At 42.1% G+C, this 24,950-nt stretch overlaps 1 protein-coding gene across 9 annotated transcripts in view; it reads left to right on the top strand.

Moving 5' to 3' along the window:
- LOC136876182 (coiled-coil domain-containing protein AGAP005037) overlaps positions 1 to 24,950 on the top strand; it is a 1,087,707-nt gene that overhangs the window by 218,969 nt on the left and 843,788 nt on the right. For all 9 annotated transcript variants that reach the window (XM_067149908.2, XM_067149917.2, XM_067149915.2 and 6 more), the window contains exon 3: positions 1,677 to 1,733. In XM_067149908.2, the coding sequence (XP_067006009.2) occupies positions 1,677 to 1,733 (57 nt within the window). The remainder of the gene's footprint in view (positions 1 to 1,676; positions 1,734 to 24,950) is intronic.

Raw genomic sequence — 24,950 nt, 5'->3', positions numbered from 1 at the left:
CTATAACAGACTTTTATTTGTGTTTGCCTAAAATACGGTACATTTGTAGGGTATTATATATATTATGGTAGTGATTTTACGTGGGAGTGGGAAGGAAGCGGCCGTGGCCTTAATTAAGATACAGTCGCAGCATTTGCCTTATGTGAAAATGGGAAACCAATGAAAACCATCTTCAGGGCTGCCGACAGTGGGTTTCGAACCCCCTATCTCCCGCATGCAAGCTCACAGCCGCGCGCCTCTAACCGCTCGGCCAATTCGCGTGGTGGTAGGTTTTTTAGAGAATTGCTATACGGAAACAGAAATAAAATTATTTGACCTCTGTTTCTTCGAAACAGATATCAGATAATAACAAGAATGTAGTCGGTTCCATAAAAATTTTCTACCAGAATTATAATTAGCTGCCTGGGAGACTGATTACCTAGGATCGAGTAGGGTATTAAGTCGCCTTGACAAAAATACTGCAGTGTATTCGAAATGTCGTGAAAATATATGGTATGTACATAAAACATGGTTCAACCCGAAAGAAGGACAAAATAACATCTGACTTGTTTGTAATCATTTTCTGTTTGATCTCTTTCATTTATGGATGTAATTTATTTCTTTAGGCAACTGCCTGTTCGTATTTATCGGATCGAATGTAACTAACAACATTGTAAGCAAGTCCCCGTTCGTGAGACAGCCGCAACATTGCGAGTATGTAGCCTACTCCTCGCTTCTTCCAGCTTTCTGCCACTCTTCTTTAGTTTCCAGGAATATTATTCTTATATTACTTTTAATTTCGGCTTCTTGTGCATCTGCGAGATATAAAACGTTGAATATTTCCTTTAATATATTCTTTTTTATCGAATGCCATCTCTATGTATTGAAAACCCCCACTCTTGATAAGACCCATGAGGGCTCGGGAAATTATTGCAAAACACGTCATGGTCATTCGTGCTCAACGAACACTTTGTTGATTCTAAATATACGTTAAATGTCGTATCTAAGAGCGCAAACTTGAAACCCTGACAAAGCGGTTCTCCCTAAGTAATATCGCAGTAAAATATACAAGCACTGTATTTCGACTTACACAGAGTGTTTATAGCTCTGTCTACGAGAGTGAATTGAATAACTAATATAGAATTAACTATTAATTATTCTTTGGTGGACGACCACATCCCGATAAGAGAGATTTTGTGTGGACTGCATGTCTTATCTTCGCACGAACAAATCGCTTGAAGTTTGTCCACTTTGCGACGCGACGCTGAGCTGGCAAAGAAAATCTTCTATCCCCTTTACCGTCCTTAAAATGTAATATTTGGATATTTTACAACTCAGGCGAAGATTATTATAAGCCGAAGAATCTATTTATTGAGACTGAAATGTAATTTGAGATATTATATTTAAAGATAGAATATAACTCATTTTACCTATAATAACACTGTTTTATTCTACACTACAACTTTTCTTGTTGCTCTAGCTAACCAGTTTCTTTGTTTGGTTTGTTTTAATCAACCTTTGCTTCCGCAAGTTGCTACGCAGAAAATAAAAAGACTGTGTGTTTTAAAATTGTATATGATACTTTAGCTGTCAGTGATATTTTGAGCAGTCAATCAATTGTTTTATACAATTTTCTTAATTAAGAAACTTACGTTCGTAAAGTGTGTATGTAACGTTGTATTTCTTTCTTGTTACAGAGGAGGAGTGGAACGCTGACGGAAAAGGACGGGGTCCTTCCGGCAATGATCACCCCGGTAAGTTCCTTTAATATTTCGTATTTCTAGGACGTTGAGTTTTTACAACACATCGACGTATGAGTAGTACATGGGCAGCAATTTGGTCAAATTGTAACAATGTTCACACTCTTTAAATGTTCTTAATATCCTAATAGCATTTTGTCACGTTCCTTCGTACCATTTTAAACTAGCTCCCTTTCAACATTGAACAGTCACTAGTTTTTGGATAAATTACGCATCGCAATTGAAAAAAATGTACCTGAACTATAAACACTGATGAGCCATTACATTATGACCACCCCGGGGCGGGGAAAATGTAACGCGTCAGGAGCATGGAGAGTAGCATTCTGGTTGCATGGTATATATAGGGTAGGTGTACAGGCTTTACTGTTAATAGTGTCTCTGGCGTCAGGATGGGAAAAGCCACCGTACTCTCTGCGTTTGATAGATGGTAAATTTTGATGACACGGTGCCTTGATTCCAGCATCACTGAAACGGCGCGGCTTGTGGGCTGTTGTTCTACCGCTGTTGTGAGCGCTTATCGTAAATGGTTCAACGATGGGCAAGCGACGACGCATCGCCCAGCCTTGTGTTGACAGCGACTCATCGGTGCCAAAGGTCAGCGAAGGCTGTCGCGCAGTGTTCGGAGCGAGCCACAATTCAAGAAATCGCCCGCAGGTACACTCGAAATTTTTAATATCTCGTAGCCAGAAATATTCATTTCAGGTAAGAAATCAGTACAGCCCTCAGAATCACCCAGTACTTGCTTACACGCTCTCTCTCATTGGTCACATCCATTAGACGCGTTAACACATCCACACATCTGAAAAGTGAGGGGAGGTGGAGAAAACGGAAGTACGAGGATATCTAGTATGACCGGAGCGCACGCGGAAGGGAATGTACCTGCTTCCCCGCCTACCCACAGGTCCCACTGGCTCGACAATGGGGGGGAATGAACGGAGGAAAAACACGCCTCTTTCAAGGCAACAGACGTAATGTGTATGTCAACTCATTGAGGGTCAAATTCTCCAGTTTCATCGTAATTCTTGTGCGAGGTCTGGCTGAAATCTTAGCGCTCTCGACCATGAGTTCATTATCAAATGGCATCGTGCTCAACCACTGTAAGAATAACCCTTATTTTCGACAATATAGGCCTGTTAAATACTACTACTGCTACTACTACTAATAGTATTAATAAAAATAATAATAATTGTTATCCTCAAAAAACAAAGTAAAAATAACATGGCATTAAATAATTATGATTATCAGAGACGCAAGGGCGTTTGAAAATCCATTCCTATGAAGTTACTGTCAGCGCTGGTCAAACAAATAAAAGCCATATATTGGGGTGGGATTACATCGTGCACACTTCATCGCAATTAAATTACAGTTAATTAATTGTTTTCCTTGATTAGGAAAAGCTAGTATAGCCAAAATGTTTAACCATAGAAACATCTTAATTAGTTCCCGAAAAAATGGCCTTGGGAGTGGCCTCTGAGTGTGCAACGTCGCACGCCACACCTCCTGGAAGACGAACACATGTGACGTTTCCTTAGTTACTTCTCCTTCATCCTCATGGTTGGCCAGAATCTTCGCCCAAACGTTACCTGTTTCCTTTTCCACCCGGGAATCTTGTGATTGCGATTGTACAATTGTGATGACCAAGCCAATGTCAGACGGTTCATCAAACGCTGCTGTACGTGGGACTGCGGAGTCGATGACACAGTCGTACCCCAAGGCTGACTGCACTCCACTGAAACCAGCGCATGAGGTGGGCAGAAATCATCGCCACTGTATTATGGATGATTGGAAAAAGGTCGCTTGGATCCAGATTCCATCACGCCGATGTCCGACGGCCGAGCGCGTGTACGCCGACTTTCACCGGAGGCAATAGCAAGTGGTTGCACGGCCGGACGGACACACGCTGGTGCAGTAGGTGTGATGATCTGGGCGATGTTTTCATGGCACATTATTCCTTTACACCATTCCCTAACAGCTATCCCGATATCTGGACGTTTTTGGGAACCAAGTTCATCCGTTCATGTCAACAGTATTTCCGCACAATGCGCCGTCCCACACTACCAGGATTGTGAAGGACTGGTTCGAGAAATATGATAATGGATTTATTTGTTTTGATGCCGTAGCCTCCAAATAGCCTCGATATGAACCCCGTTGAATATTTGTGGTTCGACTTGGAGGAGCGGGTTCGTGCTACATTACCAAAGCCCGGCAGTGTACGCCAACTGGAGGAGCTGCTGTTGGGCTTGTGGTAGTAGACACCCCAGGATAACTTTCGCCGCCTCGTTGAATTGATACCACGCCGAGTGGTCATGGTTCTCCTGGCAAAAAGTGTCCCTACATCGTATTAGGTATGTGGTCATAATGTAATGTCATAAGGTGTACGTAGCCATTGACACCAACTGAACCTTAGAGACAATTTCGCTCTTTTTTTCTTTTTCTTTTTCCAATTTAGTTAAACTGAGTTTAGAATCCTTACTCGCTAATAAATATTCCGTTTCAATGTTTAATATTTCTTGAATGTTCAAACGTTGCGAGAAATTAACAGTAAAACCTAGACAATATATTCATTCACTGGATCCTTGTGGAATATCACGAACAAATGACCACATATTTAGTTTGTGTGGAAGACAAATTATACATTGAGAGTCTATCATGCTTTAAAGAGAGTACTCTTACCTCAGTGTGACAATATATACTCCTCCAATATGCAGTAAATAGAGATTTCTGGATTACATTTGGTTCGATTAATAATAATAATAGGTTGCACCCAGATTTTATAAAGTAGGCTTACCGTTAATAATTATGATAGATTGCGGTTCAGATTTTAGGAGTAACAAATGCTCTCTGGCCTTTCAGCTACAGTGTAACGAGTTTAGCATAAGCACTAGACAGTGGCATTTCGTAGAACTTCTGCCGCAGTTCGCGATACATTACCAGGCAATAGAGGATATTTTTTTACAAGTTGCTTTACTTCATACCAATACAGATAGTTCCTATGGCGACGATGGGACAGGAAAGGTCTAGGAGTTGGAAGGAAGCGGCCGTGGCCTTAATTAAGGTACAGCCCCAGCATTTTCACACCAGGCAAATGCTGGGGCTGTACCTTAATTAAGGCCACGGCCGCTTCCTTCCAACTCCTAGGCCTTTCCTATCCCATCGTCGCCATAAGACCTATCTGTGTCGGTGCGACGTAAAGCCGCTAGCAAAAAAAAATTAAGGTACAACCCCAGCATTTGCCTGGTGTGAAAATGGGAAACCACGGAAAACCATCTTCAGGGCAGCCGACAGTGCGATTCGAAGCCACTATCTCCCGGATGCAAGCTCACAGCCGCGTGCCTCTAACCGCACGGCTAACTCGCCCGGTAAATACTGTATTAATGTACAAGCTGTAGTAATAAATGTTCACTTACTGTTGTGCTGTTCGAATTTTGAAGAAATTATCGTTCAACTGGATATTCCCCATTATCTTCTGCCGATACAAGCAGTAGACTGACTTTTGGTACCTACAGAACCTACAGAAAGACCAACATTTCATAAGAGTGCTTCTCACAGGGAGGGAGACGATATTTTGAAGCAGTTATACCATTCCTGGTTTCGTGCTGTTACGATTTTATCATTCGACTGCGTGACGTATATGATGAGAACACATTATATATATTACATAAATCTCATCACGACACAAAGTAAGCATTTAACCTACATGCTTGATATGCATTCGGAAAACAAAACACAGGAAACATTGAAACAGACATTGAAGGTCAGAAGTTGGCAAACGTGACTCGGGGTTAGACGAGTACTCCCTGATGACGAATAGTTCTTTGACTGGAACATCCCGCATTTTCCCGTGTCACTTCTATTAGCTCGAGATTACGATAAATACGAGATTAACGCATGTGTATGTACATTCAAGCCGATCCCTTGGTTTAGGGGTAACGCGGCCCTGTATAAGATCCCTGGCCAGGTCAGGGAATTTGACCTGGATCTAAGGGTTGGTTCGAGGTCCACTCAGCCTGCGTGATTACATTTGAGGAGCTAATTGACGGAGAGATAGTGGCCCCGGTTTAGAAAGCCAAAGATTACGGCCGAGAGGATTCGTCGTGCCGACCAAATGGCACCTGGTGATATGGAGGCCTTCGGGCTGAGCAGCGTGATTTGGTATGTACACTCAGTTGCACAAAAATTGGCAACAGCTGCTCAGCCCCAAGGCCTGCAGATTGCGAGGTGTCGTGGGGTAGGCACGACGAATCCTCTCGGCCGTAATTCTTGGCTTTCAAGGCCGGGGATATAAAACAAATAGTAAAATGAAATCTCCATAGCTGCATAAATCAAAATCATAATTAATGCTAAACACTGGCTGAACACTACTTGATCTGATTTTTTGACCATAACCATTGCAGCGCTTTTGATTTGATTTGATCCCACCTGTTGACGCATTTAATTTTTTTTTAAACAGCGTTCTAGTTACCTTTAACACCTTGCCCCATCGTAGTTCATAGCAACAGCAGTCTTAGTGGCAAAACCGCAACTGTAATAGGTAGTTGAGAATGTTCTGATGACTGTGTCAAATGAATACCTATTTGTACATCATGGTTCCTTTATAACCGCAAATGGCATGATGTGCTATGGAATCCACCGACTTTGACAGGAATTAAACCATGATCCTGTGCACGATTATGTAACATGCTGGGGGGGGGGGGGGATTAGCCTAGTGGCTATGTCGGCAGCAGTTGGAATTCCGGTCAGTGAATGTCGGATTTTTGACAGAAAAGTCACATCAATGCGGTTCGAAATCCAGTAAAACTAGATCCCGTTGCCATGATCACTATATCAACAGTCTCACAAACCTGAAAGCTTGCTGTTTCTGATAATAATAATAATAATAATAATAATAATAATAATAATAATAATAATGTTAGTGCTTCTACGTCCCACTATCTGGAATTCTGTCATGCTTTCAGGACAATTTTATTTCGCATTAGTTTTTGTTACGTGCCGGTAAATGTATTTACAAAAGGATGGTATATTTCAGCACTTTCAAATACCAGCGAATTGAGCTAGGATCGAAGCCGCTATCTTGAACTCGGAAGGCAAACGCTCTACCATCTGAGTTAATCAGCCCGACAATATAACTTGTCGCAGTGTTTCATTATTTGTGTCCAATAGTGTACATTAAAAGGAATGTTAAACGAACAAAGTGGGAGTTTTATGTGGCGACGCTGAAGTGTAGTCACATGACAGTAGGTACTTCCTGTTTGCGTGCGCTGCCCTTAGGGCGATGAATAGGGTGGGGTTCTGTCTACTTCATCGATTGACTGTCAACGGTCACCAAACCATCAGTCTGTCTGTCCTTTGGAGGGACAATTCTCCTCTGTATCAAGATAAGAAGAATAAAAGACCTCGAAAATTTCCCGTTAAGTGAAATGAATTTCTGCAAACGGGGCTCCATTTCATATTTTCCTTCTTTCTGTATAATTATTACTGAAACATTGCTTGTTAACATATGTCTTATTACTCATTCTATGGTCAGGTTGTAGAAAATAAAATCAAAAAAGGAAAGATCAAATATCACAATGACGACCGACCACCTTAGAGTGGACATCTAGTAGTAGTAGTTAATGGATGAGTAGTTTCTACCCTAGTTGGTCATATTGTGTCCTTTGGGGGCTGCCTAGCCGAGGCGGTAAAGGCGTGGTCGGTTCACCCATTGGAACGTGGATTCGATTCTTGATCATGAACATTAAAAGTGTATAGGCCTAAACGAGATCTTCTCGAGAAGCATATTTTCTACAGTGGTTGTAATTTCACAATGATTCGTGGTGACCCGGTTTTTCTAGCTTTGCACTACAGCCTTTTTCTTCCTTTCGGTACCTATTCCGAATTACTTTTGCTAGGCATCACATGTGCACTTACGCCCAGTCTTTCGAGCGGATGCCCTTCTTGACACCGATCCTATGTAAAGGGATGTGTTCACGATTATGTATTTCTGTGGTGGTTTGCTCAGCCTACTCAAGAAATGAGTAGGTTAATTCCTGAATGCAAATATGGCCCGGTATAGATCTAACCACTTAGTGTCGAGGTTACGGACAGTAAAATCCTTTGTGGCCTGTATGAAGATAACTTTACTTTCTTGTCCACGGTTACACTTCAGTGGTTGGGACGCTTTACTATCTGCGATTCATGGTGAGAAATATGATTTATTAAACCATCAACTTCGCGTATGTACGTCTGCCAACAGTGGACAAAATGTAAAATAGTCAAATTACCAGTAGGATGTTGTCTATATTTGAATTTAGTTGAGGTACGTTTTGAGAAGAGGTCCATGCTAGCAAAGGTGGCAAAAGTGTACTCACTCACTCACTCACTCACTCACTCGAAAGGACGTGGATAATTCCCCTTTAGGAAGTCAGGAATCTTAGGAAGGGTGTGATCTCTTTTTGATCCTAAATTTCTGACACAATTTTATTTTTCTTCCTCGACTTCACTTGGTCAACTCTTCTTTCTTTCAATTGCCCATCCCTTTCCTTAACTGATTCTTTCATTCGTCGAATGGATGTAATATTTCCTACTCAAGATAATGTTTGGAGAATCTGATAATATCGTACAGCTGCTCCTTGAAATATCAGTACTCATCAACACTGCCTCGGTGGATCAGTAGATCGATTCATGATGCCAAGTTCACAGGTCTGAACTCGGCTTAGGTAGTCGAGTTTTGAAGGGCGGTCAAAAAGTCGCACTCTTAAGTGATTGCGTTTGGCACATTTAAGATCGCTTGTGGCATACTAATTATCACCCGACGAAATTAAAATTAGTTCAGCCATACGAACAGACCAGTAGTAATAATTATGTTATTGATTTTATGTTCCACCAACTACATTTACTGTTTTCTAAGACGCCGTTGTGCCGCAATTTTGTCCCCCTACGTACCAATAAATCTGATGTATTTGAGCAACTTCATACACCTTACCACCGGGCTGAGCCGGGATCGAACCAAGTAACTTGGATTCAGAAAGCCAGCCAGCACTCTACCGTCTGAGTTACTCGGCCCGGTTTCCAGTGGTATTCCACTTTCGTAGCCAGATAGCAGCAAAATCGGAATGTGGAAATTGGTTGATAGCTGCTCAGTCGGAATGTCAGAATTGTATGCAGGCCATCTAAATGGCACCACTTCGGAAAGTCTGTAACTCGGGAGCTAAGACCATATTATTATTATTATTATTATTATTATTATTATTATTATTATTATTATTATTATTTCCGGCACCATGGCTAAATGGTTAGCGTACTGAACTTTGGTCAGAGGGGTCCCTGGTTTCGATTCCCGGCAGGGTCGGGAATTTTAACCATAATTGGTTAATTCCCCTAGCACGGGGACTGGGTGTATGTGTCGTCTTCATCATCATTTCATCCTCATCACGACGGACAGGTCGTCTTCGGGCGTATAATCAAAAAAGACCTGCACCTGGCGAGCCGAAGTCCTCGGACACATCCTGGCACTAAAAACCATACGCCATTTCATTTCGTTATTATTACGATTAACCGCGTGAGTTGGCCGTTGGATTAGGGGCGCGCAGCTATGAGCATTCCGGAGATAGTGGATTCGAATCCCACTGTCGGCAGCCCTGAAGATGGTTTTCCATGGTTTCCTATTTTCACACCAAGCAAATGCTGGGGCTGTACCTTAGTTAAGGTAACGGCCGCTTCCAACTCCTAACCCTTTCCTATCCCATCGTCGCCATAAGACATCTGTGTCGGTGTGACTAAAAGCCAATTGTATTATTATTCCAAACCAAACCAAAACCCCATGGCACCACAGCCCTTGAAGGGCCTTGGCCTACCAAGTGACCGCTGTTCAGCCCGGAGGCCTGCAGATTACAAGGTGTCGTGTGGTCAGCACGACGAGTCCTCTCGGCCGTTATTCTTGGCTTTCTAGACCGTGTATTATTATTAATATTAATATTCACGTGCACTGCATTAATTTGTTAATATAACCACTGAATAAAGGACCATAAATTATGAAATATCCTATGGACGTGAGGATACAAATATCACCTTCGAATATGGTTTTCCGTGGTTTCCCATTTTCACACCAGGCAAATGCTGGGGCTGTACCTTAATTAAGTCCACGGCCGCTTCCTTCCCACTCCTAGCCCTTTCCTGTTCCATCGTCGCCATGAGACCTATCTGTGTCGGTGCGACGTAAAGCAACTAGAAAAAAAAATATCATGGTAAACAATTTCAATGAAGACTTATTTATGTAGCAGAGGAAATCTCCGATTTGGTTAGAGGGTAAGCGACGCTAAATAGCCAATCTGCATACAGGTTATGAAGTGAAGGCCCTTGGAGGAGAATAAAGTAAAGGTTTCCACTTTCCGTGACCTCGACGCTAAAGGTGATAGAATGTTTGGCCCTATTTCCAGCCACCTTTGGCCCCAGAAATGAATCTAACACACATTTTACTGGTGTAGGTTGATTGAACCTCAGGGTCATATATCTATCCCAAAGTGGATACCTCCTTTCTAAATTTTTAACTTCCTGATGGGGGATCGAACCCACGTCCTCCTGAGCACCCCTTTACCGCCGTGGCTAGGCAGTCCTTGTCTGTAAACAGATGCCGTTAACTTGATCGAAATAGCCAGATGCAGTGGCTCAGGAAGTAAAACGCTGACCTTCTGAGCCTAAATTTGCGGATCCTGTCCCGGTCTAATCCAAAGGTATTCGAAGGTACAGTGCTTAGGTACGCCAGCCTCGTGTCGGTAAATGCATCAGCTCGGAAAAGAACTCTTGCGGGGCAAAATTGTGGCACTTCGACGTCTCCGAAAGCCATAAAATTAGTTAGTGGGACGTAAAACCTGTATTATTATTATTATTATTATTATTATTATTATTATTATTATTATTATTATTATTATTATTATTATTATTATTATTATTATTAAACCAACCTGGAAGTCTTAAGGAGAGTTAAAGAAGAGAGACGATTTTTAAACGAAATGGAAAACAGGAAATTAAAATTTATTGGACATGTCATCAGACACAATACTTTCATCACTAACATACTTGAAGGGAAAGTGCTGGGAAAGAAAGGGAGAGAAAGACCTAGGATGAAGTATTTGGACGACATCAAGAAGAGGTTAGGTTGTGACGATTACATGGAACTGAAACGAACAGCCAATGTAAGAAAAGAGTAGTTGCATTATTATTATTATTATTATTATTATTATTATTATTATTATTATTATTATTATTATTATTATTATTATTATTATTATTGATGGAAATCAGCCCATTTTTCTACCTTCTGGTTTCAGAAATCAGGTAAATAAAACTATAAGAGGTCTTATGAAAACGCAATTGTAAACAGAATTTAATGAAAAACACAGGATTGTTTTTCATCTGAAGCTTCTGTATGGTATCCCGAAAGTGGTTGAAATATGTGAGGATTGTCAAGGTAAACTCTAGTTAACCTGACCCCTAATGAAAGTGATTAAGTAGCTGCTGACAGTGTTCCTAAGGGGAAGTAAAGTACACAAACTTTAACTTATTATAAAGACGTGTTAATTAGCACAGTCTTCAAGGAGATTTTGACAGGAGGATTAGCTCCGTACAACAATCTTACGAGCATGCCACATATTTTCCTTTCATTACATCAGGATAGTTTGAGAATACAAGTGGAACTTTCCTTTTTCAGGAGAAAGGTTTCTAAAAGATAATAAAGCATGTCCAAGAATTCAGGCACTTTTCAAAGAAGTTTACTTGTCTTTTTGTCAACCAAAAATGCAGAGGCCTACAGTAGATAATGATTTATCAAATGATGAACATTTATCTTCCAGTCTTTTTGTCACTTAGAGCTCTTTAGCTTGTAGCATGGAGAACTTCCCATGTACAGGCCATTATGTTCTTTCCGCAACAGGCTCATATGTTGAACCAGACACGTCCAACGGTATGAACAGTTCAGCTAAAAAAATAATACTGTTTAAAAACTGCCCTACACTTTTCGAATCCCACTTACTTTGGGTGCATGAAAGCATTCTTTTGTCCACGACATGTTGACATATCCGGCAGTACTAAAAACTTATGAATAACTCTAATGTAATTGGTCGTTAAACTCTTATAATTAGAAGGCTTAGGAGCCGTGGAGTGTCGTCTCTGACTTCTCACCAAAGCAGCCACGGTTCGAATCCCAGCTAATGAAATGAAACATACCAGTGGTTTGGATTCCATGAACAATTTAGAGGTTCTCAGCTGTACTTACAATGTCAAAAGTCACGTACAACTTGCTTATAGGACTTAAAACAGCCATTGCTTTTGTATTAACGTTTTAACGTCATGCTAACAGACTTTCTCTGACACAAAGGTGGGTTTAAAGTTAAAAATTTCATTGTTCCGTATTGAAGAATATTACAGTTAAAATTGAAATAATTCATCAATAGATTCAACCTATTCAATACAAAAGAATAAGAAATGTAGTGAATTACATTCCCATTTAATAATAAGTAGAAATGGTACCGGTTTCGACCCTAGTCCAGGTCATCGTCAGCCGATTAAAACATGAAAAACAATGCATAGGAAAAGGATCAGTAGAAGAGGCGATATAAATGAACGGGGGTAGACACTGTAAAACTCAGAAGAAGTAAAATGCAAGTCACTCAAAAGAAAAGAGTGCGCAAATCTCTGAGCGGCAGCATGGCACTAGAGGCCTTGGGGCCGAAACGACCTCAACCTATTCTCAAACTTTAAATGGGTGAGATCTCCGGCTTGCTTAAAACATTTTTGAAGCCGCGAGAGATTTATTTCTTGGATCGGAGTGCCAAGTGGGCCACTTTTGGTAAGCAGAACTGGCGCTGTGGGATGAACCAAACGCAGAGTTAAGGCGCCCGAATAGACGCTCATGGGAAACCATGAAAGGCGTTGGTTGCTTAAGACAGCAGGACGGTGGCCATGGAAGTCGGAATCCGCTAAGGAGTGTGTAACAACTCACCTGCCGAAGCAACTAGCCCTGAAAATGGATGGCGCTGAAGCGTCTTGCCTATACTCTGCCGTCAGCTCGGCAATGAGGGGTGCGCGGTTTCGCTTCGGCGGCCCGCCCCGTGAAGCCCTGACGAGTAGGAGGGTCGCGGCGGTGAGCGCAGAAGGGTCTAGGCGTGAGCCTGCCTGGAGCCGCCGTCGGTGCAGATCTTGGTGGTAGTAGCAAATACTCCAGCGAGGCCCTGGAGGACTGACGTGGAGAAGGGTTTCGTGTGAACAGCCGTTGCACACGAGTCAGTCGATCCTAAGCCCTAGGAGAAATTCGATGTCGATGGGGTCCGAGACTACAGTGTTAGGACCCCATGGGGCGAAAGGGAATCCGGTTCCTATTCCGGAACCCGGCAGCGGAACCGTAACACATCACAATCGAACACATACGAAGATCCATAATCGTGCAGGAGTTGAAGACGAGTAGATCCATTGAAGCAACTTGCCAGCTCCCGGTGATCAGCGCGACACATTCAATATCAGGCACTGTGGTTTCAAACGCCAAAGTATAATGGAGGATAGCTTGAAGATCCAGTAATTTTCCTCGGTCGCGGGAAAGTAAGTATATAGATAAATATAATACAATTCAATATAATTGAATAAGTAATTGTGCTCCTATAGAATACTGAGAACAGTTGACTGGGAACGTAGTGGCCACGACCTTCATTAAAGTACAGTACATTATCGTCACTTGCCTCATTTTAGAATGAAAACAATTATGCTTCTTTTTACGTCCCACTAACTACTTTTGACGGTTTTCGGAGAGGCCGAGGTGCCGGAATTTTGTTACGCAGGAATTTGTTAACGTGCCAGAAAATCTACCGATACGAGGCTGACGTATTTGTGCACCTTCAAATTCCACCGGACTGAGTCAGGATCGAACCTGCCAAGTTAGGGTCAGAAGACCAGCGCCTTAACCGTCTGAGCCACTCAGCCCCCGAATGAAAAACCACCGAAAATTACTATATTCTGGACTGTTGACGGTGGTATTCGAGCCCACCACCTCCAAAATATAGCTTACAGCTATACAATTCGTACCGCGAAGCGTACTCACTCGGTTGAAAAAGCCTTGTAACCAGTCTAATAATAATAATAATAATAATAATAATAATAATAATAATAATAATAATAATAATAGATCCGTGGGATACTACCTCACTGTTCTCACATTCGCTGAGTGGAAGTCGAACCAGGCCTTATATCCACGTAAATATCCCTCACCTGGTCCAGAATCGAACCCAGGGCCTCTAATTAGGAGAGCAGAAACGCTATCCGCTGTTAGTGGGGCCAGATAATAATAATGATGATGATGATAATAATAATAATAATAATAATAATAATAATAATAATAATAATAATAATAATCATCTATTACTTCAGCTAGTGTGAAGGTGTTTTTCAATGACACCATTTAGGCTATGTGCGTGTTACGCTCGACGTTCCTTCTTAGCCTACCAGATGGCAGAGGAGCTAGAACTCTATTGAGCCACCTATTGCTGAGACTATACCTGATCTTATTCGGTAAATGTCTCGTATGTAACCAGAGATCTGCTTCTGAATAGTACGACATGGATTCCAGAATGGATCCCTCAATAATTCGACTATCTCTGTCAAGTTTGAACCCAAAATATTAAATTCAGAGGTCGACTTTCTACTTCTGATTCACGGTAAGGACTTGTCTGTAATATTTTCCTTTGGAGAACCTTCTTAGATTACAGTAGATTCTTCTGGCATATAAACAAAAATTTAAACATATTTGAAATAAACGATAGATATATGATTGACCGTGCAATTGTTCACCTCTGTAATAAGGTCAATAATGCACGGAAGTCTGTCATTCGTATCGCCAGAAGTCCTGCGCACTTGCCTAAGGGCGACAATGGTGCTGGTCATACTGTCATCAATGACAACGGCAGCAGATGTAATTTACCGCCAAGTAGATGTTCAGTACCGCCAAGGCGCCCAAGACGACACCACGCCGGATCTCCTCAAGGATTTGATCCACATTGAAAATGCTTATAGGAAAAGATGGCAAAGATTTAGGGACCCAACTGACCGGGTGGAATACATGGACCTATCCCGGGAAGTACGAAATCGATTGCTGGGGAAAAGATTGAAAAATGGGAGGAACGTTGCCGTAATCTCTCAGAAAACGAGTCAGATCGCGAATTTTGGCGGAATCTCTCAGAAAACGAGTCAGATCGCGAATATCTGTGGGTTATATGTAAGACGATAAGCATTCAATTATAAATTTCAGTATAATACCGTAGCGAAGCACGGATATCCTGCTATCTATATAACTTCAACCTTCGAGCCCTAAATAAGCCATAAGAGATATCCCATATTTTTCTGCAATTACTATAAGAAATAAATTCCCGGAAAAAGTTACACTCAGTATAGTATTCAACAGACACATTCAACATTCAACAGAACTCAGATGTCGGCATAACTAGAAGTAGTAATATGGAAGTGGGTAAAGGTGAACTCGTTCATTACTCCCAGCGATGCGTATCCTAACTCTTCTTTTTCATGTTCTACTGCTTTTCACACACCTGTGGAATTTCGGGTGCGAATTGTGTCGCACATGTGGATTTGGCTTTGTTTTACGGCAGGATGCCCGTTCTGATGCCAACTCTATATGGAGGGATGTAATCACGATTGCATGCTTCTGTCGTGGTTGGTAGTGTGGTGTAGTGTGTGAGTTTTAAGAGGAGAGTGTTGGGACAAACACCAACTCTCATTCCTCGCGATTAAATCCCGATCAGTCGGGTATCGAAACCGGAACCCTCTAAACCGAAGGTCTCAACACTGACCATTCTGCCAAGGAGTCACATGGTGCCTGTCATACCTCTAATATACAGAATTTAAAATGTGGTGATTCAATTTGTTGGTTACTCTGATCCTGTTAGGAATATTCTCTCAGAATATGAGTTCCATCTTGATATTATACTCAGGCAAATGATTTCTTAACGTTTTCACTTAAGCGTAAGAAGCTTAATATCAATGTGAAAAGACCGGGCTATAGGGGCAAGAGTACAGTTGCCTTATTTCTCCACGGATCGGCATTTCCACCTTATTTAACGGGTGGAGTGTTTGTTGCCTTTCCTCCTCGGTGTTCTGCTTTCATTCGTCAATACCTGTTGTCGTTCTTCCTCCTACCTGCCTTACTGGGAGGTCGGATCGATGTTCGCTAGCCAATTTGTTTTCGCTCCCGTATTGATTCAGTTGTTTGTATTGAGTGGGATCATCAGCGCCTTGTGTTTAGTCTGAAGTGGCTGTAACTTATCATCGTGGTCTCTACTCACTCTAATTGTTCCCTCGACAACGATTAGTAGTTGTTATTCTGTGGAGCGTCCGTGTCCTTGTTGACTATTCCCTGTAGCTCCACCTGATATTACCTTCACGAAGTGAGAAACGTCCATTTTTATTGTATGTATTTGTATGTTTAGTCCTCAGCCCGAAGGCTGGTTGGATCCTCAACAGCTCCGCCATCAGCTGTCATAGATGGCCTAGGCATCACTGAAGAGGCGTACTAGGGAAATGAGGAGTGAGGTAGTTTCCCGTTGCTTTCCTCACCGAGCCAGAAGTTGCTATTACATATCAGTCAGCCAAGCCCACTGAAATGCATGCACCAACCAACCCTATAAGCAATCTTTTCACACCATTCATAGCAGGGAGTGACTGCAGAAGGAATGTCATTACTAGCATCACTCATACCTCAGTCACTTTCATTTTGTCAAAGCCAAGGATAAAGCTGAGACAGATCAATGAAAGTAACAAGATTGCTCTAGCCCATACCAGAGAAGACACAGTGCACTGTAAACACTAGGTCTCGCCAGCAAGGGCATATTAATCCGAAATCGGCACGTTCCTTACAATGTGACCGCTGAGGGCCAGGACTATAAAATAGCAAACAGTGAATTAAGATACTATAATTATTATAATATAAAGAAACAAAACAAAGGCAAATTTCATACATTGTTACATAAAAAAGTTATTTTCTCGGCACACGCAAACCAAGTCGTTGAAGGTGCTGTCTTTCCTGGATAGAGGTAACGAATGGTACATTTTTTTAATGTCCTCAGATCGACAGTATCACGCACGATTTCTCAATGCTTCATATAAAATTGTAGCGATTCCTCATGAAGCGATTAAGTTCTCAAAGTTCCAGACACACAAAAAATCGTCCGCTACTGTATATTGTGTGACAAGCTGTAGCTGAAGCTTATAACATATGTCAGGCTGTATTGTTCGTTAGAATAGAATACTCCTATTCCCAAGTACCAGATCACCTGAAAATGGGAAGAGAGAGTAATCAGCTGAACTGAGTGACTTAGTCGGTTAAGGCGCTGGCTTTCTGAGCCCAAGTTTGCAGGTTCGACTCTGGCTCAGGCCGGTGGTATTGGAGGGTGCTCAGGTACGTCAGCCCTGCATCAGTAGATTTACTGGCACGTAAAAGGACTCCTGAGGTGTAAAATTCCAGCACTTAGGCGTCTCCGAAAACCGTAAAAGTAATTAGTGGGTTCGAACCCCACTGTCGGCAGCCGTGAAGATATTTTTTCATGGTTTCCCATTTTCACACCAGGCAAATGCTGGGGCTGTACCTTAACTAAGGACGCGGGCGCTTCCTTCCCACGCCTAGCCCTTTCCTATCCCATCGTCGCCATAAGACATATCTGTGTTGGTGCGACGTAAAGCAACTTGTAACCAAAAAGTAGTTAGTGGGTCGTAAAAATAATAACATTATTAGTCTTCTAGAGAGTAATCATTTATTCTAATCATTTTTATACATTAATTTGGTCTTTCTTTTTACAGTTAGTTTGTCTATTACTAAATTAAACATTATAATTGAAAATGAAAATCCACAGCCTGTTTCCAGTCATTTGACTGGGTCAGGAATGGAATGAATGAAGCCACATCTAGCGGCGAGAATAGGAATTGTGCCGGCTGCCGAAGCCCGTCGCACTCCGCTGGGGCAATGATTAATGACTGGCAGATAAAATAAAATCCTATAGGAGAGTTTTGATGGAATGAAAGATGACAGGGAAAACCGGAGTACCCGGAGAAAAACCTGCCCCGCCTCCGCTTTGGCCAGCACAAATCTCACATGGAGTGACCGGGATTTAAACCACGGAACCCAGCGGTGAGAGGCCGACGCGCTACCGCCTGAGCCACGGAGACACTATATAATTAAGCCTCATAAATATTTACACCCATTCTCCAAATTGCCGCTTTTTTTTCTGTTTTTGGTCCTAGATGTTAAAAAGCGTATCGTTCGTTAACAGAAACTTCAGGGAAAAATGATGTAGTTGTTTAAAAATACTGGGAGATACTTTGGTCTAAAAATGGAGAATAGTAAAAAGTAGAACAATTATAGACGCCTCAGGTGTCAGAAATATAAAAGAGTCAGTGTCAGAAGAGAAAAGTGTTGGCCAGAGATGACTGGCGGTAGTACTCGAATGTAGTCATTTCTGCTGCAGGAAAACCTGCAAATTTAAGGTTTGTTTTTATTTTACGTCTAGCCGACACAGATAGGTCTTATGGCGACTATGGGATAGGAAAGTCCTAGGAGTGGGAAGGCAGATGCCGTGGCCTTAATTAAGGTACAGCATTTGCCTGGCGTGAAAATGGGAAACCACGGAAAACCATCTTCTGGGCTGCCGACAGTGGGATTCGAATCCACTACGAATGCAGGCTCACAACTGCGCGACCCTAACCGCACGACCAACTCGCTCGGTAATGTTATTTTCTCCTAGTTATTAATGGAAATACCGTATATTTCTGCTATACTAAGTTCCTTCACACCTCCTTCCTCTGTATAACTCACATCTTTTTCTTAACGTATTTGTAACGTCTTTATAACATACTGTATATATCTTGTAATTAGCAGACGCAGCCGATTACTTGGACCTTAAGCCCCTTAAAACAGTCATTCTAATCACATAAGTAAAAGGCTAGATTGCTGCTTCTTCTTTAGATATGTTTTTGATCCAGCTCTTACACTGGATTGCCCTTCCACACATGGTCAGCGATTTTAATAACTTATCTAAATCTGATAATGAACTTTATTTTTATAAACTAACTCATTAGTAGGGTAGAGGGACTGTCTATTGAGTTCTAACTCGGATATAAAGCGTTTGAATAAAACATACATTCTTCGTTATTACCTGAGTGGTGAGGCACACGGGTTTGATTCCCGGTCACGTCGGGGAATTTCGCTATGTCCGGTTGATTCCTTGGGCTTGGGAACTGGGTGTTTGCATCGATGCACATATACAGAACGTAAGCAATGACCAAAGAAGCATGTAACAGTGAATACATTCCCTCAGATAACGCTGGTGTCAGGAAGGGTACCCGACTGTCAAACAGTGCCAAGTCAATATTTGACCGGGCGAGTTGGCCGTGCGCGTAGAGGCGCGCGGCTGTGAGCTTGCATCCGGGAGATAGTAGGTTCGAATCCCACTATCGGCAGCCCTGAAAATGGTTTTCCGTGGTTTCCCATTTTCACACCAGGCAAATGCTGGGGCTGTACCTTAATTAAGGCCACGGCCGCTTCCTTCCAACTCCTAGGCCTTTCCTATCCCATCGTCGCCATAAGACCTATCTGTGTCGGTGCGACATAAAGCCCATAGCAAAAAAAAAAAAAGTCAATATTTGCGACACAGTTCCATCCACGACCGCGCTTAGGCGTGGGGAAATTGGCGGAAGAAGAGAAGAGTAGAGAAATGATTGGACAAAGAATCACCTCTGATTATGATATAATGGGTAGCGGAGAATGAAGCAAGGCCTAGGTTTTCATCATATGGAACGTCCGGCTCATTGTCATTGCCTTCGGACCCCAGGTTCAATTGCTGGCAGGGTCGTGGGGTTTCAATTATAAACAGCATTCCTGCAACTCACACATCACACGCAGCAATATCCTCTTATACACTAATACGCAGTTTGTCATGCACGGCAGACGCCACTCACTCTCATCGGAGGATCTGCCTCATAAGGACAGCTTCTGGCCGCAATAGCTACATGAAATTCTTATCATCATTATCATCATCATCATCATCACCATCATCATCATCATCATCATCATCATCATCAAAAAACATCACTAAAACAACCACGAGGTTCCGGAACTTAATTTACTCCGACAGAGGAAAGATGGGTTTTTTGATGGGCTCACTGAACTGTGGAGTAAGGTCTCAAAGGTCGGAAGTCTTCTAACCGAAAAGCTACTATGAGTAATTGTGGTGGTGAACCCAGAGTAACAAACCAGCAACGTTTTCACGCCTGAATGGTATATTCTTTCACAAGAGGATTAGCGACCGTGGGGCCAAAAGGGGAGCGAAGCTTTGCGTGCCAGAGCTCCATGGAAGTAGAAAGTTACGTAACAGGTAGCGGCAAGTCATGCGACCACAGCCTAGCAAATGAACATCACAATGCTTCTGTCACTTTATCCTCGGTATTACTCTGAACAATTCAATTATACTCATTACCATATGTATAGTCTTCTTGAGAGTTTGGCGCGCTGCCCAAGTCAATCCACATTAATTTATGAACTCCAGACTCTCAACACACAATGTTGAAAGGAACGTTTCGTATTAGATGCCTCCATTGAAGTAAGGACTTCTCATAAGCAAGCTCCCTTACGTACTTGTAGAAGAACACGTTTGCGAGATCATCTCAGTGACAAACATGCAGATAACTACTTTCCTTGTACTAATCAGGTCAATTTAACATGCTTAAGACCTTAAATTACCAAGCTCGATAGCTGTAGTCGCTTAAGTGCGGCCAACATCCAGTAATCGGGAGATAGTGGGTTCGAGCCCCACTGTCGGTAGCCCTGAAGATGGTTTTCCGTGGTTTCCCATTTTCTCACCAGGCAAATGCTCGAGCTGTACCTTAATTAAGGCCACGGTCACTAACTACCCACTCCCAGCACGTTCCCATCATTCCCATTCTTCGATGTGTAAGTGCGAAATCTTGCTGTGATAGTGAAACCGACTGGGTATTGTATTCCAGGTACTTTGAAATATTTTTTTTTTGCTAGTTGCTTTACGTCGCACCGACACAGATAGGTCTTATGGCGACGATGGGACAGGAAAGAGCTAGGAGTGGGAAGGAAGCGGCCGTGGGAAATCACGAAAAACCATTTTCAGGGCTGCCGACAGTGGGGTTCGAACCTACTATCTCCCGAATACTGGATACTGGCCGCACTTAAGCGACTGCAGCTATTGAGTTCGGTCTTTGAAATATCCTGCAGTGTCATTAACAATTTAATATGTCTCTGACTATTAAATAAACAACATTGCTAGGGGTCGGTATGCACTATAGCTCAGGAAAAAAAGGCTGTAGGCAAACTTGCTGTTAGATGAGTTTGTTAGCGGGGAAGCCATACTTTACAGTGTCGACTCCGTTTAAATGTAAAGTTAAAAACTTTCCAGACTGCCGAACACACAATTTCAATATAAATATTACACTATAACATACCTGTAAAAAAAATTAAATAAAGTATAGGAATACACACTATTAAACAAAGAACGGCATGTTCCATTCTTAACAGGACGTCATCACATTCTATCAAGTCATATTCAGTACTTGGAAATATTCACGTTCATTTCTGTCCAAACATCTATGAATCTCAAATTTGGAACTAATCATAAACGAAGCCGTGCTTTGTGAGAATTCCAGCATACACTGCGAGGTATTCGAAAAACCGTTGCTCTTTCGTTGGGTCCAGTCCAAATTTCAGGTTCATAGATGTTTGAACAGAGATGAACTATTTCCTAATATTGAATGCACCGGGCGAGTTGGCCGTGCGGTTAGAGGCGCGCAACTATGAGCTCGCATCCGGGAGATAGTGGGTTCGAACCGCACTGTCGGCAGCCATGAAGATGGTTTTCCATGGTTTCCTATTTTCACACCAGGCAAATGCTGGAGTTGTACCTTAATTAAGGCCACGGACGCTTCCTTCCCATTCCTAGGCCTTTCCTATCTCATAGTCGCCATAAAACCTATCTGTGTAGATGCGACGTAGAGCAAATATATATATAATAGAATTTCTAGAATGTGATGATGGTCCTTTTAGAACGAAACATGGCATTCTTTGTTTAATAGTGTTACGAATAAAACTCAGTCTGTTTCACTTCTCTAATTTATTTTAGTATGACGTAATAAATGCACACACACACACACACATATTTAAAAACACAAATTGTAACCAGTTATGAATGGCCACGCTTACTAATTACAAGTCTATTCACAAGTCCCTCTTCCTTATGACATCGCAGGTTGTCCGGCCGGTTGTTACTTGGGGACGGCTAACCCTTACTTTCACTTTCCCAAGTCCAGTCAACTCACACAGCAGCTGTGTGTAGACCGCTGGATTTGAACACAGTGCCACTGGCTACACAACATACGATGCCTGTTCGTTGGTTCGATTCCACAGATAGTCCAGTAATTCACAGAGTCACATGCAGTGAACAGCTAAACAGCTCAACAGTATTCAACAGCAGGACGATACTCACAACAGCGAACATTAACACAGGTCAGTTTACTTTCACACTCGCGATAGCGGCTTCAATCGCTGAGCCTCAGTTCACAGAAATACACGAACATACAGTAGAGTCTTCCGTTCTTTCGTCTCCACCTACTCATTGGTCTCTCCGACACCACAACAATAGCCCGCTTGCAGGGGCCTTGTATTTATACCTCCATGTTGGGCGACTAGAACATTCAGAGTTCGGCTGGAGATCGAACTTTCCTGTCATATCTTCCAGAAATCGCATGGAGAAACTATATGAAGGGATCAATAGAGGAAGGGTCGTGGCATATCCTCGGGCGGGCTGGAAAGTTCCCCGAGCTGGCTTAATCATCGTCTTTCAGGTTATACCGAAGGGGAAGCGACAAGGCTGATGCTCGCTTGAGCACGTAACAAAAGTGTGTATGTATTCCTTGTTTAATAATTTGTTTTTTACAAGGTATGTTATAATGTAATATTTGTATTGAAAGTATGTGTTCGGCAAACTGGAAGCCTGTTAAGTTTACGTTAGATAAATTCTCAATTCTTCTTACAGAATTCCGAATTAGTTAGTGGTTTTTGTTGAAACCTTACAGAACTAAACTTATGATGGTAATTTTTTTGTTGGTTTCTCTTTTAATGAAATGTATTGTCAGGCTGTACAGAGTCTAACAATAATGTACGGCCAAATTTTCAGGACACATTACTCGCACGTAGAGGACATGGACATGGAGTTTGTTTAATGGAAACGCTTTACTTCCATGTTAGAACTAATTCTCTACAACTTTGCATAGTATATTAATCATGGGAAACACACAGGAACGGAACGTACCAGCATACCACTCTTTCTTAAATGAAATGTTCAAAATGCTTTCAGTTAACATCGATACATGGATCAACAGCGCATCCAGGATTCTGTCACATTGAATCGGATTGAGTTTCATGTGGTATGCTGGTACGGTCGGTTCCTGTGCGTTTTTCATGACTGATGTACACGCATGCACAGGAATGGTGTCCCGATATAAACAACCAAAATTGCCCCACTTCAGTAATAAAAAGGAGGGAAGGAAGTGAAGGAGTAGTGTTGAAGGCTAATCCAGTACCGAAAAGGAGCGGAAGGGAGTGAACGGGTAGTACTGAGGGCACAGTGTGTGTATTGCTATACATCCACCACTGTGCCCATTTCAATCACAACACTCTTGTAGCGGGCTCTCTACCTGCAGCAATGCGTTAAGCGAGGAGGTGGGGGGAACGATATGCATTGTTTATATCGGGACACCATTTCTGTGCATGAGTGTACTATGTAGAGTTGTGGAAAGTGTGTTATAACTTGGAAATCGTTTCCAGACTCATGCCCATGTGACATTTTTTTCTTCTTCTACGTGGGAGAAATGTGTCCTGAAAGTTTGGCTGTATCTTTCTGTTACACCCAGTATTGAAAACTTACTCTCTGAAAATTAGGAATCTGAATATATTAATAATAATAATAATAATAATAATAATAATAATAATAATAATAATAATAATAATAATAATAATAATAATGTTCATTCAGTTTCTTATAAATAATCCTAACATACTAGATGGCCTCCTACGTTGGTGTTACCCAGTGGTGAAAAAGGAACGTCAAAATAGGCACAAAAGTGGCTTGGGTGTTTCGGTTGAGTCATTTCAGAAGACTTCCATTAGTAGCCAAGAAGTAAAAAATGTGCTTAACCTGATTTCAGTTAAGTATCAGGCCAGATATCGAAGCCTCAACTAACACCAAAGTATTCAAAACCGCATGCCGCCCGAACCTGTCATGCACCTCCAGGCTGATGGTAAATGAGTAATTAACGAGTCTCACCAGAATCCAATTTGTGCTGAAAAAATTAATATCCCCAGAGAGGATTAGTCCCATCCATTTTTTCCTATAGTACAAATTTTATGTGGAGTCCTGCAGATTCAAACTTAGGGTGCTGTAATAAAAGGCCAATGCTTTTCTTTATAGACTCGTAATGCCTTTCATCTGTTAATGAACAATCCTTCTCGTTTAGATCTAAGCATCTAATCTTTAAATCATTAAAATCTGAGTATTTTTTAATGCTATTTGTTCGGGGCGTCGACCTATGATGAGTGTATTATGTAAATGGTGGAAGTGTTGAATGTGAGGAAAGGACGACACAAACACCCAGTCCCGAGGCCAGGGATATTAATCATTAACAATTAGAAACCCCTGACCCGGCCAGGAATCGAACCCGGGGCCGCCGGGTGACAGACGGACGCGTTGCCCCCTACACCGCGAGGCCGGACAAAAAATCTGGGTATAACCAACGTTCCCTTTGTCTCCCTGCACTTCTCTTGCCCTCCATGGTCGAGGTGATTATTCTCCTATCTCTCTCGATTCACCTCGCATGATTCCATCATCGAAGCCGGTTTATATAAACAGCATTCTCCATCGAGTTCATTCCTAACATATCCTTTATCTCCTCACTCCTGCCATTGTTCTCACCTGTTGTCGTTTTTGTTTTTCCTAAGGGGTTAACATCGCACTAATGCATTCAGTTTCTCGGCTACGAATAGGAAAGGGCTATGACTGTAAAGGAAGCGAGCGTGACCGTGACTAAGGTACAAACTGGTTTCAAAATGGAAACCACGGAAAACTTCTGCTGACAGTGGGGTTCGAACCCACCATCTCCAGAATGCAAGCT

Source organism: Anabrus simplex, chromosome 6, assembly GCF_040414725.1.
Source record: "Anabrus simplex isolate iqAnaSimp1 chromosome 6, ASM4041472v1, whole genome shotgun sequence".
In the NCBI taxonomy this organism is placed as follows: Eukaryota; Metazoa; Arthropoda; class Insecta; order Orthoptera; family Tettigoniidae; genus Anabrus; species Anabrus simplex.
This window is presented reverse-complemented; position numbering and strand designations above follow the sequence as displayed.